The sequence below is a fragment of the Camelus bactrianus genome, chromosome 28, assembly GCF_048773025.1.
Source record: "Camelus bactrianus isolate YW-2024 breed Bactrian camel chromosome 28, ASM4877302v1, whole genome shotgun sequence".
Classification (NCBI taxonomy): domain Eukaryota; kingdom Metazoa; phylum Chordata; class Mammalia; order Artiodactyla; family Camelidae; genus Camelus; species Camelus bactrianus.
This window is the reverse complement of record NC_133566.1, coordinates 13,258,254-13,276,513: the sequence shown is the minus strand read 5'-3', so window position 1 is coordinate 13,276,513 and position 18,260 is coordinate 13,258,254. Positions and strand designations below refer to the sequence as shown.

At 44.4% G+C, this 18,260-nt stretch overlaps 1 protein-coding gene across 7 annotated transcripts in view; it reads right to left on the bottom strand.

The window, feature by feature from the left end:
- The window catches only part of TBC1D8 (TBC1 domain family member 8), a 96,927-nt gene that overhangs the window by 48,615 nt on the left and 30,052 nt on the right, over positions 1 to 18,260 (bottom strand). For 3 of the 7 annotated variants that reach the window (XR_012503076.1, XM_074354752.1, XM_074354757.1), the window contains exons 1-3: positions 16,720 to 16,763; positions 16,169 to 16,326; positions 6,228 to 6,383 (exon numbers count right to left, since the gene is read on the bottom strand). The exons of 1 other annotated variant lie outside the window; for it this stretch is intronic. Coding sequence is in view for 5 of the 6 variants with exons in the window: in XM_074354752.1 (XP_074210853.1) it covers positions 6,228 to 6,383; positions 16,169 to 16,326; positions 16,720 to 16,748 (343 nt within the window). In the remaining variant the exon portion in view is untranslated. Of the gene's footprint in view, positions 1 to 6,227; positions 6,384 to 16,168; positions 16,327 to 16,719; positions 16,764 to 18,260 lie in introns of those variants that run through there. 3 more of the 7 variants (XM_074354753.1, XM_074354754.1, XM_074354755.1) reach the window with 3 other exon arrangements.

Below are 18,260 nucleotides of genomic sequence, written 5' to 3'. Positions count from 1 at the left end.
ATACACATTATTCAGCCTTCAAAAGAAGGAAATTCTGGCACCTGCTACAATCTGGATGAACCGTAAGGACACTATACTGAAATAAGCCAGTCACCAAAGGACAAATACGGCAGGATTCCACTGACGTGAGGTTCCTGACGTCAGACTCAGAGAGGCAGGAAGCAGCACAGTGGCTTCCAGGGGCCGGGGGATGGAGGGGCGGGAGTTAGTGTTTCATGGGTACAGAGTTTCAGTTTGTGAAGGTGAAATTTCTAGAGATGCGCAGTGGTCACGGCACAACAGTGTGAGGGTGCCCCTGAGCTGCACACTTACAAGTGGTTCTGTTACTCAGCCATAAAAAAGAATGAAACAATGTTTGACATAATGCCATTTGCAGCAACACGGAGGAACCTAGAGATGACCATACTAAGTGAAGTCAGACAGAGAAAGACAAATATATGGTATCGCTTATATGTGGAATCTAAAAAAAATGACACAAATGAACTTATTTACGAAACAGAAACAGACTCACCAGCATGGAAGACAAATGTATGGTTACCAAAGGAGAAAGGGAGGGGAGGGATAAATTAGGAGTTTGGGATTAGAAGATACACACTACTGTACATAAAAGATAAACAACAAGGTCCTACTGTATCCCCCAGGGAACGACATTCAATAGCTTGTAATAACCTAGAATGGAGAAGAGTATGATGAAGAATAAATTCACGTCTGTGCATGACTGCACCACTCTGCTGTCCATCTGAAACACTGCAAATCAACTATAATTCAATTTTAAAAAACTTAAAAATGGTAAAGATATCAATTTTCTGTAATATGCATTTTACCACAATAAAAAAAAAATTATTTAAAGAAAGCAATCAAGACTTCTGTTTTACAATTCTACTGCTCAGGGGTCCGGACAGCTGGTTAAAGAGCTCAGACTGGGGCCCCACACAGTCCTGGAAGGTCCCTGCCCTGGCTTCCCAGAAAGGGTCCGGGAAGCCTTATCTGTGATCACACACGCCACCTCCCTCCCCTCCTGCCGAGCCCGGACCCTCCAGGCTCCTGCCCTCACTCACCGTCACTCTGCACTGAGCAGACTCATGCCGGCCTCCATCCTGGGCACTGGAGGGTCAGCGGTGGGCACAACTGAGCAAACTTTTCATCAGGGAGGCAGGCATTAAAAAATGAAAATGAAACAACAGCAGTGCTAAGCGCTGGAGGGATTCCAGGGCCAGAATGGGGTCCAGGAAGGCCTCTCTGGGGGGACATCTAGGCTCTGATCCCAATGACAGGACAGGTCCCCTGCCCACCGCCCTCTAAAGAGCTCACAGCCAGCGGGGTAGGTGTAGCTCAGGGGTGCAGCATGTGCTTAGCGGGCACGAGGTCCTGGGTTCAACCCCCAGTGCCTCTGTTAAAAGAAATAAAATAACCTGCCCCCCCCAAAATGTAAAACGTTTAAAAAAATGTTTCTAATAAAATAAAAAGAACTCATAACTACACTCTGACAATCTATCTTCTCTCCTATCCACTGAAACCAGTCACATTTATAAAGCAGGGTATTCTTTTGGTCCCCGTAAGTCAACAAAATCACAGTCATACAACTCCTCTCTCCCTCCCACCGCAGCCTTCTGCAATAATAATGATGACTGTCACCCAGGAAATGACCTTCCACCCAGCTCTCCCACCTCTGCTAAAAAGAAACAGAAGTTCTCCTCCAAAGCTCTCTGTGCCCCCAGGCTGCCGCGTGAGATATAAATCACTCCTGCAGGCCACCCTTCCTGTCCCTGCCACGGCCTGCTGCCGCCCAGGCCCTTCCTATGGCTCTTGTTTGTGCTTTTATCTGAGACCCTGGGCAGGGAGCCTTCCTCAGTGCTCAGGACACGATAAAATATTAAACACGGTGAGTCAATATCACAGCGCAAGATGCCCAAGTAACTCCCAGAAGAGGCTTAAGTACCTCGATCGATACCACACGCCCAAGACACAAATGCCCTCCCCGTTTTCTCTTCCCTGACCCAAGAACAGCAACACAACTGCTTACTCAGGGCCCTTCTGTGGGCAAGATGACCCAAGAAAGAGAGCGAAGCATCCGCAGACCCGCCCGGGGTCAGGTCCAAGGCGAGTGCCCAGTCAGGTGGAAACTCGAGGAAGCATGTCTTGGTTCAACAGAAAGAACAGTCTAGGAATTACAGCTGCTCAGGACAGCTACGTGGCCGGGGGCTGGGCAGCCTTGATGGAAGGCAATCTGGCAATAAATACATCAGTGGCCTTATAAACGCACATCCACTTAAGGCAGCAATTCCTTATCGTAGGCACACCCCAGAGATGTTGTGGGTTTGGTTCCAGAGCACTGCAATAAAGCCAACATCGCCACGAAGCCAGTCACACCAGTTTTCGCTTTTCCAGGGCCTATAAAAGTTACGTTTACACTACAGTCTATTAAGTGTGCAACAGCGTATGTCTAAATACACAAGGAACCTACCTTAATTTTAAAAAGACTTTACAGCTAAAAAAGAAAAAAAGCTAACCATCATCTGAGCCTTCACAAGTCGGTAATCTTTTTGCAACAGTCACGTCAAACAACACTGGTGACAGACCACAGTATCAGATACAATATGGAAAAGGGTGAAATATCGAGAGAATTACCAAAATGTAACACAGAGACACAAAGTAAACAAATGTTATTGGAAACATGGCGCTGAGAGATCTGCTCATGTAGGGCTGGCCACAAAACTTCAATTTGTGAAAAACCTAACATCTGCGAGGCACAGTCAGGTACAAGAAAACCAGGTGTATTTGCACGTGTCCTTCCAGGGTCCCAGCCTCTCTCGCTGTCCTGATCTTTGCTCCACCTGGACCTGCCGTTTCCAGACTGCTGTCTGCATTCCCCACGGCCCTGGGAGGCCAGGGAGAGGGAGGCTGCCCCCTACACACACACCCAGGAATCCCTGACACCAGGTGTGTGTCTGGGATGAGGCAGGCATCAGACATTTCAAATGAAAGGTTTTAGAGGATTGTTGAGTGCCCTGAAATATTTAAGTATACAGAGCTTCATTCAGGTTTATAACATACTTGAAAATCAGAACCAATTAAGTGTCTGAGCAAGGGCTGGATGCATACATCAGGTGACAGCCACAAGGCTGAACACTGTGTAGCCCTTCAGCATGACACGGTGTCGCTGTGGAGCCGGACTGGCTACCGTGGACCTGCCAGGCTACCCGGACTCAGGAACTGAGTAGGCTTGGGCACCAAGTCCCCTGCTGCCAACTCCCCAGAAGCCGCTCCAGTGAGGAGACAAATATTCCCATCAAAAGCCTCAAATCCAGAGCAAGAGCACCTCCCTTGCCTGGGGCAGAGGACAGGAGAGGAACAGGGAGAAACCGGAGAGGGGACGGGGTCCTGCTCCCTCCCACCCGGCGTCCCGGCCAGCAGCACACCAGCCCCCTCTGCTCTGTCCCCAAAATACAAGTCAAAAAGTCACACTCACTGTGTTAACACAAATAACAGACTGTTGGTCTGGTCATGGTGTCTCCCCACGAGCAAGATGGGGAGAGACAGCAAAGCAACCAAGCAAAGGAGTCAGCAGTGAGAGGATGCAGAGACGGGAAGGAGGTGCTCACGGGACAGAGACGCTGTCCTTTAGGAAACGGGAATGCCCACAAGGCTTCACGCTCCAAAATGATGTCAGAGAAGCATGTGTTCGATGAAACAAGAGCTCGAAGAGGAGCCGGTGAAATCACAGGGATGGAATGGGAGGCTGGAGGCCTGAGAAAATGAACTGGGGCTCAAAACCACACGACAACAAAATTAGTAGATCAGTTAAAGGCAGCGAAGTGTGGAACACGCTGCTGAAAACAGAATTAACTTGGAAGAAGAGGGCTATGTAACCAGCGGGGAGAAGGCAGTCGAAAAAGACAAGACATAAAACAAAACAGATAGTCTTCCTAAACCACTATCATGAAAAGAGATACTGCCTTACACACATTCCTTTTTCTGCCTCTTCCCTAAATAGTTGCCTTTGAGTGATTTCACAGTTAAATCCTACAGCATAACCAGTAACACGGATACGAAGTAAAAACGAAAACTGTGAAGGAACAATACACTTGTTTAGTCAATTCTTCTATTAAGGATCAGTCCATTTTTACAAAAAAAAAAAAAAAGAAAACAGATGGAAATGGAAACCAGACAACAGCTATGCAACATTCAGTGTCCTTGAAGTGGGGAAGCCAATCAATGAAACATAATATGCGTTTTTAAAAAATGTAGTATGTACACAGAATGATACAAGAAAACTTCCCGAAATGATTAAAGAAATCAATCTGTGTCCTGGAAGAGCACTGGAGTTCCAGGAAAGTGTAACACCATGTGCTCAAGGCACTACCAGATTATAACATTACTAGAATTCAGCGATAAAAAAGCACATCACCCACAAAAGGGGGTAAAAAAATCAAACCAGCGTTAGATTTCTTCCCCTGTCACTTAAGTACTGAAGCGACGGCCCCCGAGCTCAGGAACACAGCCATAGACCATCACACCCCCAGCCAACGGGTCGTTCAAGTCCAAGGGCAAGGAAGGGACAGACATTTACAAATGGGAGACATTATTAGGGGAAGAAACAGGGAATACAGCCAATTAAGAGATGAGCCAAAATTAAAGATTCTGCGTTGGGAAAGATATACCTGAGTGAGAAGCTTTCAATCAGCTTAAACAGGGAACTGCGCCGAATCGTGGTGGCAAGCATGATTACAGAACAGAACGGGAACCACCGTGTAAATGAAATAATAGGACTTTTTAAAACGGAAGCCCAGGGAAGCAGGGGAGGGAGGAAAACTGGCATCCTCGTCCTCCGGGAGGGAGTCAGTGAACGCTGTCGCAACAGAAACACTGATTTAAAAAGCCACCATTCTGACCTTGTCATGCTTTCAAACATCGTTCCCCTTGACCTTCAATGAACCTTTTAGACGGGAAGCACTCCGTGTTAAAAGAGACATTCCTTTGAAGTTTAACAGCTCTTTGGTTTCACTTCAACTCCTCTCCTTTTATTGAAATCAATGAAAAACCATATGCTTGTTATAAAATAGCACCGTCAGACCAGCTGCACTTTTGTAAGATGCATCCATCCTTCAGAGCTATCCCTGGGCTTGTCGAAATGCACTAGGAAGTTGTCTGAATGATGGGAGCCCAGCGTCGCCGGAGGTCACCTGGGGTGGCTAGGATGTGGAGTGAGATTTATTTCTTCTTCGTACTTTTCAGTGTTAATTGATTATACTGAGCACGCATCATTTTATCATTTTATGCAAATACAGAACAATCTGTCCAAAAAAAACAAAACAAACTGGAAAAAAAAAAACATGCCAAGATGTTAACAGTGGTTAGGAATGGATGGTGGATACAGACGACAATTTTCTTCTTTATACTTTCCTTTATTGTTTTCCAGGAAAAAAAAAAAACAAAGTAACCTAACGTTGTTATGGAATGAGAGGTGACATGGAAAGCTCACGGCAGCTGGTAAACTACTAAGAGGAAAAAAACCCCACAACTGAAAACCTCCGCATAGAAGCACATACGTAGACAGAAGAGTGATCAGCACTGGATAAAAAGTTACAGAGGGTTTCTTTTTCCTTCTTTCTTACCTATTTTTATTAATTTCTGGAAGGTGAACATTGATTACTTGTGTAATTGAAAAGATACATCTCAGTTTGCTTTTTCACTAGAATGGGCTTTGCAGGATGCAACGATCCCCAGCCCTAGAGGCGTGTGAGCAGCAAGGCAGAGTGTTGGACGGTGTGCACAGGAGGAACCGAAACTCAGATGGAGAGGGTGGGAAGGTGATTTCTGAATTCCCGCAGGGACAGCCGCCCAGAGGTTCAGTGCAGATGTGGAGCAAGGGGTGAAGACTGGCCAGAGTGAGAGCCAGCCTCAGACGGCTCCCCGGCACCGCTTCAGGATGTGTGCGCACCCAGGACACGGGTCTTAAGTAAGACACAGGATTAAGAAGAAAACGGCTCAACGCATACACAATGGTGCACCGACCCCGGAACAACACGCCACTCCAAAGCCTGGCTGCCCAAGCTTTGAGCCTCCCTGTGCTTTTGATTCGGGGGAGGAAGGAAGGAAGGAGGAAAAAAGAGCTCATAACAGCAGATGCGGTTCTAAAAGAGTTACCTTCAAGCGTCACCAACATGCAGATACTCAGCATGCTCAGACCTTAAGGTTTGGAATATTCCACCTGGAACAAAACTCACCAGCGGCTACGGCCCAGTAAACGTCCGATCCACTCAGTAACTCACCACATGCTATGGGGGAATACACCTGGGAGCCGGGCACCTGCAGCAGGATCCGAAACGGGGCGACCCGGGCGTTGGAATCCAGCACCGCATCCAAGGCACCCACCAGGCGACCTTCAAAAAAAAAAAGGAGGACAAAGCACATGCGTGAGCACAGGGGCTAACCGGCCGCACCCCGCGCTCGGGCCCTGCGTCTGATCTTGACCCCCCCGGGCAGCAGGCCTGGGGTCTCCATCTCACGAGGCCCAGGGCTCCGACTGCCTTGTCCCGTCTCCTGGCATCGGGAACAGGGCCTGATGTTTGCAGCCACTCGGCACTGACTGGCAGAGTCAATGAGAAAGCGAACAAGGGGACCAAACAAGCCCCCTGCCCTGGCTGAGGGTCTGCATCCCCTGGCATCTCAGTACAGGAGGCCACGCAACACAGTGAATAAAGGCTGGGGATCCAGAATCCGAATGCCTGACTTGAATTTGGGCTCCACCATTTTCCAGCTGTGTGACCTTGGGCAAGTTACTTAACTTCTCTGTGCCCCGGTTTCACCATTTGTCAAAGGGAATAATCACAGTGTACCTTCCTCATCGGGTAACCACGAGAATTAAATGAGTTAATACTGCGGCATGGACTATCAGCTGGCCGGGAGAAGGACCACCGCAGTCTCGCCCGTTATTATAATTATTGTATCATCATCTCAAAGATGGAAGAATGACCCAGAAGGGAATCGTGAGAAGCAATCAGGAAAACGTACCCAAGTGCTTCACAGACCGTACAGCGCCCAACAGGAAGGTCTCCCTCCCTGCTGCAAAAAAGCACTGTGAATCAACAGCAGAGGGAAAGCAGCAGTAGCTACTTTCTCCGGGTCTTCTGTGGCCAGGACTCAAAGTGGTTGAGAGGATTAAGCCTCTCACCTTACTTCACAAATAATTCTTTTCTTTTTTTTTTTTAAGTGGTAATGCTGTCCTTTCCCATCCTGAATCCCCTCAGAGGGCACCTTTGGGGGCGGCTGCAGAGGCCGGGCTGCCTGCTTGCCAGCATCATGAGTTCCCTTCACTCACTGCTGGGGGCGGTGGTAGTAGCTGACTCGATGGCCGCAGCATCCTCTGTTTACTGACAGGGCTGGCAATTCACAGATCATAACTGGAAATTTTGGCATGAACTCAGTTTTCATGTATGTAGATGTGTATAAAACTGTCGGTGAATATATGTATATAAATATGTGAACACACATATGTACATGCACAGATACACACATACACTTACAGACACACGGTCTCCAGCTCTGTCCACGAGAGCCAGAAACTGGTAGGAACCTTTAGACGGTGGTTTTGACAAACTGCTGGGGGCATAAAGCTCAGAGCATTCTCTGTGTGTGTAACAAAGGCCTACTCTCTCAGACTCCATCCCCCCAGCCTCGCTGTCTCACTTAAGGGGAGGGAAGCGGGGAGCTAAGAAACACTGTAAAGGGCACAGCGCAGAGGCAGAGGCTCCTGAAAGACTCAGATTCACTGATGAGATTTCAGGATACTTCCCCTCCCCGGACTTCACCACCGCATCAACAGCTCCAGTGTGACAGTGGATGACAGCAGAAAGAGACTCTGAGAAAGCTTCCTCCAGAAGCGCAAAGACGAAAAGGAGAAATCAAAACCAGGACACCTGAGGAACCTGAGCCCTCTGGCACCTACGGCTACAACAAACGTTAAACACAGCCCAAGTCACAGTCAGAATAATGTAAAATTCACACTAAAGAACTACTTCTTCAGTTCTTATTAGCTGATACATCATGTCTGGCTTTCCACAAAGAAATTACAAAGAATGCTGAAAGGCAAGAAAAAACACAATCTGAAGAGCAAAGCAAGCATCAGTAAAAGCCTCATACACGGTGCTGATCTTGGAATGATCAGACAGGGAATTTAAAGTAACTGTGATGAATAGGTTAAGGGCTCTAACGAAAAGGTAGACAATATGCAAGAACAGATAGGTAATGTATCAGAGAAATGGAAACTCCAAGAACAGGTCAAAAAGAAATGCTAGAAATCAAAAACACAGTAACAGAAATGAAGACTGCCTCTGGTGGGCTCCTCAGTAGACTGGACCCAGCCAAGAGGAGCTTGAAGGTAAGTCAAGAGCAATCTCCCAAACTGGAAAAAGGATGAACAAACAAAAAAGCACATCCAAGAACTGTGGAACAATTCCAAAAGCTCTAAGACGTTAATAATTGGAATACCAGAAGAAGAAAGAAAAAATTATTTGAAGTTATAATGGCTGAGAATTTTCTAGAAGTAATTACCGACACCAACCTACAGATACAGGAAGCTCAGACAACATCACGCCAGTTAAATACCAAAGATTATGCATGCAGGCATATCGTGTTCAAACTACAGAAACCACAGGCAAAGGGAAAATCAAAAAGGGATAAAACAGCTTCCCTCTAGAGGAATAAAGAATTAGAGCAGACTGCTTGTTAGAAACCAAAAAGCAAGAATATGGAATAAGACATTTAAAGTATTGAAAGAAAAAAAATTCCATCCTAGAATTCTATATCTAGTGAAATTATTCTTCAAAAATAAAGGAGAAATAAAGACTTTATTAGACAAACAAAAACTGACAAAATACATTTCCAGGTTATTCCCTAACCAGTAATAAATGTTCAAAGAAGTTCTTCAGAGAGAAAGAAAAATGATATAGTTTAGAACTAAGACCTACATAAAGAAAGCAAGCGGTGTGCTGGGGAAGAAATAAACAGAAACAAAATAAATTTTTTTTTTTATTTTTCCTATTCTTAACTGATCTGAAAGATAAATGTTAAAGTAGTAATAGTGAAAATGACCACAGCACACGGAGGAGGTGAACGGCAGAAACACCACAGGATGACAGGGGAGCCTTGAAAACACTCTAAGATACCTCCCTTCATGTAGCGTTATTTGAAGGTAGACTGGTTTAAAATGCATAGTTTAAAACATATAGTTCAAACTCTAGGGCAACTCCCACAAAAATTTTTTAAAGTGTAACTGATATCCCAAAAGAGAAGAGAAAATGAAATCATAAAATATCCCACTGAAACCACACAAGGCAGAGAGGTTTTTGTTTTTTTTTTTTAATGCAATGAATAGAAAATATGGTAGATATTAACACAACTACAATTCACCCTCGATCAATACAGGCTTGAACTGCACAGCTCCGTGTAATACGCAGGGTTTTTTTCCAATAGTAAACACTATACCACTACATGAATCCCTGGTCATCTGAATCCATGGATACAGGGGAACCACAGACGTGGAGGAAGCGTCTACATGGAGGGCTAAATGTAACTTATACACAGAATTTTTATTGCACAAGGGTCAACTGTTTATTAATAATCACTTTAAATGTGAATGGTCTAAATACGCTAATGAAAAGAGATCTCCAAGTGGATTAAAATGTTTAAAAAAAAAAAAAAGCTCAGTTGCTGTTCACAAGAAATCCATTTTATTAAGATTCAGGTTAAAAGAAAAGAGATGGGCAATGGAGGGGGCAGTAAAGGAATGGAGAAAGATATACCATGCTAACACATATGAAAAGAAAGCTCGACTAGCTATATAAATTTCAGACAAAGTAGACTTCAGGACAAGAAAAATGATCAGGGAAAAAGAGGGGCATTACAGAGTGATAAAGGGGTAAATTCTGCAAGAAGACACAGCAATCCTGGGGTGCATCTAACAGAGCAGGAAAAGACAGGTAGCAAAAACTGAGAGAACTACAAGGAGAAAAAGACTAATATACTACTATAGCTGGGGAGCTCAGTACCCATATTTCAGTAATTGACAGATCAAGCAGGTAGAAAATCAAAAGGAATACAGATGGCCTGAGAGCACGATCCATCACCTGGATCTAAATGACATGGACGGAACACTGCATCCAACTACAGCAGAAGACTCATTCTGCTCAAGCTTGCATGGACTATTCACCAAGACGGAACATGCTCTGGCCCATAAAACGTACCTTAACAAATTTAAATCAAATATAAATCACATACAGGACATTCTCAGATTACGATGGAACTAAACTAGAAATCAGTAACAGGAAGAGAGCTGGAAAATCCCCAAATACACGGAGATTAAACACACTTCCACATAACACGTGGGTCAAAAAAGAAGTCTTAAGAGAAATTATTAAGTATTTGAACTAAATGAAAATGAACACACAACTTAGAAAAAACTGTGTGATGCAACAAAAGCAGTGTCAAGAGGGAAATTTATAGCAATAAGGGTGTAAATTAGAAAAGATTAAAAAACTGAGTATCAGGAATCTAAACTTCTCCTTTTAAAAGCTACAGAAAAAAGGGCAACTTAATCCTAAAGACAGAAGAAAAAAAAAAGGAGAAAATAATAAAAATTATATCAACTAAATTGAAAGTAGAAAAACAGTGAAAAAAAATCAATAAAACCAAAAGCTGGTTCTTTGAAAGATCAATAAAAGTGCCAGGCCTCCAGCTAGGCTAATGAAGGAAAAAGGAGGGACGATACAAATTGCCAATATCAGAAATGAAAGAGAGGTTATCACTACTGATTTCTTGGATATTAAGTGCATAATAGAGTAATTAATTAATATAGCTACTCCAGCTTTCTTTTCATTAGTGTTAGCATGCTACCTCATTCTCTGAGGCCAGCATTATCCTAATTCCAAAACCAGAGAAAGGTTTTACAAAACAGGAAAACTACAAACCAGTATCTCCCATGCAAAAATCCTCAGCAAAATATTAGCGAATCAAATCCAACAAGGTATGGAAAGAATCAGACACCACTAACAAGTGGGATGTACACCAGGAACACGAGGCTGGCTCAACACCTGCAGGTCAATCCGTGTAACACACCACGTCAACCGGCTCAAGAAGAAAAATCATGTGATCGTATCAACCGACGCAGAAAAGGATGTGACTAAATCCAACAATCATCCCTAATGAAAAACCAACCAACCAACCCATCTCTGGGCAAACTGAGAATCAAGAACTTCCTTAGTCTGATTGAGAACATCTACCAAAAAATGTACAGTGAGCATCATACTTAACGGTGAGAAGCTGGACCCTTTCCTGCAAAGACAAGGAACGAGGCAACGATGTCTCCTCTTACCCCTCCCACTCTAACCTCACACTGGAAGTTCTAGCCAGTGTAATAAGACAGGAAGACGAAATAAAAGGTACACAGACAGGGGAGGAAGAAATGAAACGGTCTCTGTCACAAACGACATGCTTGTCTTTGTAGAAAAATGCTAAAGAATCAGTAACAACCCCCCAAAAAATATACTTACGGAACTAGTAAGCCAATATAGAAAGCTTGCAAGACACACGACACAAGGTTAATACGGCAAGTGCTTTCCTAAATACCAGAAATAAACAATCGGAATTTGAAAAATTTAAATACCATTGACAATAGCAAATGGTGTTTTTATCAGGCAGAAATCCTAACAAAATATGTACAGGATCTCTATGCAGAAAACTACAAAACTCTGATGAAAGAACTCAAAGATCTAAACAAACGGAGAGATATTCCATGTTTATGGTCTGTAATACTCAATATTGTTAAGATGTCAGTTCATCCCAGTTTGATTTGTAGATTCAATACAATACAATAAAAAGCCCAGCAACCTATTTTGTAGATATTAACAAATCAATTATAAAGTTTATTTAAAAGGCAAGAACCCAAAAGAGACAAAAACAATACTGAAGAAGAATAAAGTTGGAGGACTCATGCTATTCAATTTCAAGACTTAACTACAAAGCTACAGTCATTAAGACAATGTGGGATTGGCAATAAGACACAAAGGTCAATGGAACAGAATAGAGAGCTCAGAAATGCAGCCTACAAATACAGCCAACCAATCTCTGACAAAGGAGCAAAGGTAATTCAATAAAGGATATTCTTTTCAAACAAATGAGTCTGGAATCACTGGACATCCACATGGAAAAAAAATAAACCTAAGAAACAAACTACACCTTTCACAAATATTCACTCAAAATGGATCACAGACCTAAATGTAAAATGCAAAACTGTAAAACTTGTATAAGAAAATGCTAGAGGAACTCTAGATGATGTTGGGTTCGGTGATGATGCTTTAGGGACACCACCAAAAGCAAGACCCAAGAAAAAAAAAATTAAGTTGGACTTTATTAAAATTAAAACCTTTTGTGCTGCAAAAGACATTTAAGAGAATGAAAAGATAAGCCACTGACTAGAAGAACCTATCTGCAAACATATATCTGATAAAGGACGTGTATCCAAAATATACAAAGAATTTCTAAAACTCAACAATAAGAAAACAAAAAACCCTACTGAAAAGGGGCAAAAGATTGAACAGAAACCTCACCACAGAAGATAGACAGATGACAAATAAGCATGTGAAATGATGCTCAGCATCATTTGTCACTGGGAATTGCAAATTAAGATACTATTATACACCTATTAGAAGAGCCAGCATCAAAAAAAAACCGACTACCAATTGCTGACAAGGATGATAGCAACACGGACTCATTCACTACTGATGGGACTGCTGAGGACACGGGTCACTTTGGAAGACAGCTGAGTAGTTCCTGCTGAGCTAAACACAGTCTGACACCATCCAGCAATCACTCTTAAGTATTCACCTAACTGGTTTGAAAACTCATGACCACGCAAAACCCTGTACATGAACATTTATAGAAGCTGCACTCATAACAGCCCAGAACTGGAAGCAACCAAGATGTCCTTCAACAGGTGAACAGATTATCAGACTGCGGTACATCCACTGAATGGAGTATGGTGATTAAAAAGACGCGAACTATCAAGCCGTGAAAAGACACAGAGAGGCTGTAAATGCATATTGCTAAGTGAATGACGCCCTCCTGAAAAGGCTACACTCTGTATGACTCCAATTATTCTGGACAAATGAAAAGCGAAAGCCACAGCTAGGGTGGAAAGATCAGAGAACGCCAAGAGGAAGGGGCTGAATTAGTCAAACACAGGGGAATGTCAGGGTGGTGAAACTATTCTGTATGACACTGTAATTGTGGAATTGTGGATACACGACACTGTCTGTGCCTTTGTCGAGATCCACAGACGCTTCCATCATAAAGAGTGAACTCGAATGTTTGCAAATTTAAAAAAAAAAAAATTAGCATTTAGAAGGTCCAGGGATTCTCAAGCGAAATTAAGTATGACCAAAAAAAAAAAAAAAAAAAAACTAACTGTATTACAAATGTATGAAACAAGAGAGTGAAGAGGGGAGAGGAGAGGGTGTGGCTTAAGTAACTTTGGAAATGAGTAGAGTCTTTAGGAGAAAGGCCAAAGAAATGCACCTAAGTATTTGTACTCCATGGGGTCTAGGTTAACAGCTCTGATACATTGCTGGTGTAGCAGAAATGGACAACTAAGAAAAAAGGTGGTGGAAGGCGAGAGCCAGGTTCCTAACTGGAGTGGGAGTTTCCAGGTAGGCAAGGCAGAGAGGCAAGAATGATCTACACAGTAATGAGCTAGCATCAGGCACAGGCATGAACTCGTGTTTAGTCCACTACAGATACAAACGGCTGCACAGAGAAATACTCACGGATGCGTGTACACACAAGGGTAGTATGCATACATTTATTTCCTTGCCCTGTCAGCTGAGAGCGCCCAGAAGCCAGGAGCACAGCCAGAGCCCAGATTTTGGTTTCTAATAGCAACTCCAATAAAAGGAACCAGGGCTCTTTGGAAAAAAATGGTTGATTGCAGAGCTGGAGCAGGAAATATACAAGACGAGCCAGGAGCATCTTATAGAGGCTGAAAAGTAAGAACGTGCTCCAAGAAACCAACCAAAAAAATCCCACAGTCTGGGAAGAGGGGGGAGTAACTTTTCAATGGAGAAACCTGACAGGCACTGCCTGGGCCAGGTGATCAAGGGCTACACCAGCCCATAAATCAGGTTAACAGCATGCACTCTGGATGGGATGCGATTAGAATAGCACTTCACCCCCGTCCTTCCTCCCAAACACCCTTAACCCCACGCTAATCATGAGAAAAACTTCAAATTCCAATGGAGGGACATTCTACAAAATACCTGACCGGTACATCTCAAAACTGTCAAGGTCTTTAAAAATAAGGAAAGTCTGAGAAACCGTCGCAGCCAAAATGACAACTAAATGTGATGTCGTATCCTGAACGGGGTCCTGGGGCAGAAAAAGACCAAGGAAATCCAAACAAAAGATGGACTTTGGTGGGGAAGGGGATAACTCAGTGGTAGAGTGTGTGCTTAGCAAGTACGAGGTCCTGGGTTCAACCCCCAGTCCCTCTATTAAAATAAATAAATAAGCAAACCTAATTCCACCCAACCACCCCCCAAAGAAGAAAGAGTTATGGTTAAAAAAAAAAAGATGGACTTTGGTTAATAATCAATGAAGTAGTTTTCTCCTGCTTCTGTGACAAGTTACCACAAACACAGCAGTTTACAAAACTAACATATTACCTTACAGTTCTGTAGACCAGAAATCTGATACAGTCTGACTGAGTGGAAATCACGATGTCAACCTGGAGGCTCTGGGCGACAATCCGGCTGCCTGCCTGGTGCAGCTTCAAGAAGCCGCTCACTCCACTTGGATCCTGACCCCTTCCTCCGTCTTAGAAGCCAGAAACCCCAGGACAAGCTTTCCCACGCTGCCATCCCTCAGGTTCTCTCTTTGGAGACCTCCTCCCCGTCTCCCCCATCACCCCGTCCCCTACCTTCCGTCTCCCCCACCATCCTGTCCCCCTCCCCACCCCATCCTGTCCCCCTCCCCACCCCCACTTTCAGAATGCTTGTGATTCCACTGGGCCCACCTGGATAATCCTCCTGGTTAAAGGTCCCCGATGAGCAAGCTTAATTGCACCTGCACTCTTAACGCCCTTTGCCATGGGAACCTGACATGTCTCAGGATCGAGGCATTATCCTATCACAATTTATCCACATCAGCTTGTTAACTGCAACAAATACACTCTACTAATACATCAGTAATGCGAGACACTAGGTGGGGGTACGAGAGAACTCTATTACTGTCACAACTTTTCTGTAAAAGTAAAACTGTACTAAAAGCAAAGTTTAGTAAAAAGAAAATGACCAGGAGAGTCAGGCCAGTCAGTGCCCACCTGCAGACAAGTACAAACGCAAACTCTCCTGCAGGAGCCCCACAAGGGGGCGGGCACCGAATGGGGGGGGGGGCGTGATCCGGAGCAGGCAGGGTGGAGCCAACCAAAGACAAAAGACAAAAGAACTAGGGGCCAGAGGAGAAGCAAACCTGAGAGGCAGGGCATCGAGAGTTCTCAGCCTGAAAACCAAAGTGAGAAATCAAAATTCAGGCAGAAAAAAAACCTATGCCTAAATTTCTGCTGCTGAAGAAGTGAATTAAAGAGGCCTGCACCTGCAGGGGAAGGTGGAGCTCAGCGGTAGAGCCTGTGCTTAGGATGCAATCCCCTAAATCTGTGTTTAGGATTGAATTCCCCCCTCCGGTTCAATCCACAGCACCTCCACTAGATAAATAAACCGAATTTCCTGCCCCCTCACTTTTTTTTTAAAGGCTAGCACAGTAAAAAAAAAAAAAAAAAATTCTTCAAAGTTATTAGAAAACATGGTAAAATGCTGGCAAATTTTAAATGGGTCAAAGACAAATATATATATATATATACAAATATCTGGGGGAAATGTTAAGGCATGGCTTCCAACAGCCCGGTAACAGCCCCACTCATCCTGCCCTTTTCTGAGGAAGCTGAAGATAACTCACGTGGACGTCTTTCAGGCAATACTCATCAGCCAGGCTTAGGCTCATCAAAAAACACACACACTGAAGATACACAGACTGTGCCTGTTTTCTCATTAATCATCACAAAATCCTCGTGGAAATGCCCCGACAGCCACAAAGCTGCACCTCCATCCACACTCAGACTGACCTTCTGCCTTTGTCCCACGGGCCCTCGTGGGCGAAGACGTCCCTGCACCTCCAGGAACAGACGCCCCCAAAGGCAGGGCAGCGGGCATGGAGTTTTCTGGTTTCCCTCCCCGGCGCTCCGGGAAAAACCCTCCTGGTGTCGCGGTGCACGGGATACTCCTATTTTTAGACGATTAGAGGAACAACTCCGGCTGAGACAGAGGTCAAGCGACAAGTGTTATCATCAGGCCCCAAATAGGGGGCTACAAACAGTCTGCTTCTAAGTGATAACGCTGCAGTCCTTTCATTCTGGCTGGATTTCATGCACGTGGATGGGATCGAGTTGAAGGTGAGTAAGGATGCTTGGAGCCGCCTTCCCGCTGCCTCCTGGCTGTTCTTACCAGTAACAGCACCATAGCATGAAAAAACCTATTTTTTAAAAACAAAAAAACCAGCAACACCCATCCCCCACGAAAAGCATTTTAATGTATGTCAGAAAACCTAAAGTCTTTTTCTCCCTCTGCATTAAAGAAAGCAGATCCTTCCAATGGCTTTGGGCTTAGAAACAATTACCTAAGTAGCCTCATGTCAAAAAATTCCATTACTCCAGTAAAGAGCTCCTCATCCTTGTACACGAGGCATCAGAGACAGCACACCCACAGAGCACCGCAGCCCAGCACCGCAACCCGCATCGGGAAACTGGTTTGGGCTCCATCTCTCACTTCACATTAGAGGCTGTTCGGTTTGGCTGTTGTCCTTGTTCTGGAGGCTTAGGGGAAAAGGCAAATAAAGAGCCTGAATGAAGGGGAAAACTTTTCTTTGTGAAAAGTAACAACTATCCAAAAGGATCACGTGACATCGTTCCTGACTATCAAAAAGAGAAGACAAATGTTGGGGATACTTGCATCTGCGACACGAGCACAGTGAGAATTTATCTATTCATAACCCATAATCCATATTACTACATCTCGAGTTTTTTTTTTTTAAGAAAGCATTTTATATAATTCGGTATACCGTCTCGTGAATTCCGTTTGAGTCCCACAAATCTGCACCACACCCAGGGCTGATGTTGCTAGTTTCAGGGAGTGAAGCCACCAGGTAACCAATCACGGAGAAGCTCATCTTTGTGACAACACGGGTAGCCGCCTGCCCATCACGGGACAGGACGAGCCTGCCTCAGCCACATGAGTCTGTGAGCAAGGGCTGGTCAAGAGAGGACTTCAAGGGCATCGCAAGAAAGGAGTCCAGCCCTGGTTCTCGAGAACAGGACACGTAGCCCCCAAGCCTTCACCTGCACGCTGCGTCCCAGATACATGGGCACAAGGACAGTCACACAGTGACCCTTGGCTTTCTCAGGAAACCGAGACAAGGGAGGATGGTACAGTACCACTGTTAGCTCTGATCAGCCAGGGGAGTTACCCTGCCAGACTGGCTGTCCTGTTCACAATGGAATTAATGGAGAGAATTTTATCCCCCCTGTCTTCCCTCAAAAACTGAAAATTCTTTCCTGGGTACAAAGTTTCAGTTTTCCAAGATGAAAAGAACTCTGGAGATGGGGCAGTGGTGATGGTTGCAAAACAATATGAATGTACTTAATACCACTGAACTGTACACTTAAAAACAGTTAGGATGGTCAATTTTATGGCATGTGTTTTTTACCATAATTTTTTAAATTATGAAAATTCTAATGGTCAGAAATTTCTGCAGTTGGGTTCCTCAAGTTAATGCAAAACCAACTTTTCCTAAGCCCATTCCCCAAGTGATGAATCACAAATGCATGTGAACACAGACGTCCACACAGCTGAACTCCAACACGTTCTTCTAGCTGCTCCATAAATAATCCTTGGATGGGGACCAAGTCGTCTGCTTTGGCTCAGATCTAACGTACAGACCCTGCCATCTTGAACATCCAAGTAGGGTGACGTAATGCTCAAAATACTCAGTGACAGCAAGAATCCTGTGCTGAAATGTCATCGTGATAGCCAGTTCCAACACGGGGACTGCCCTGCCTTACAGACACGTGGTGCTGTGGATGTGACGATGATGGAAGGCGATTCTCGCAATCCCCGGCATTCCCATCCACTCGGCCGTCCGTTTACCTGGTCTTCCAGGAC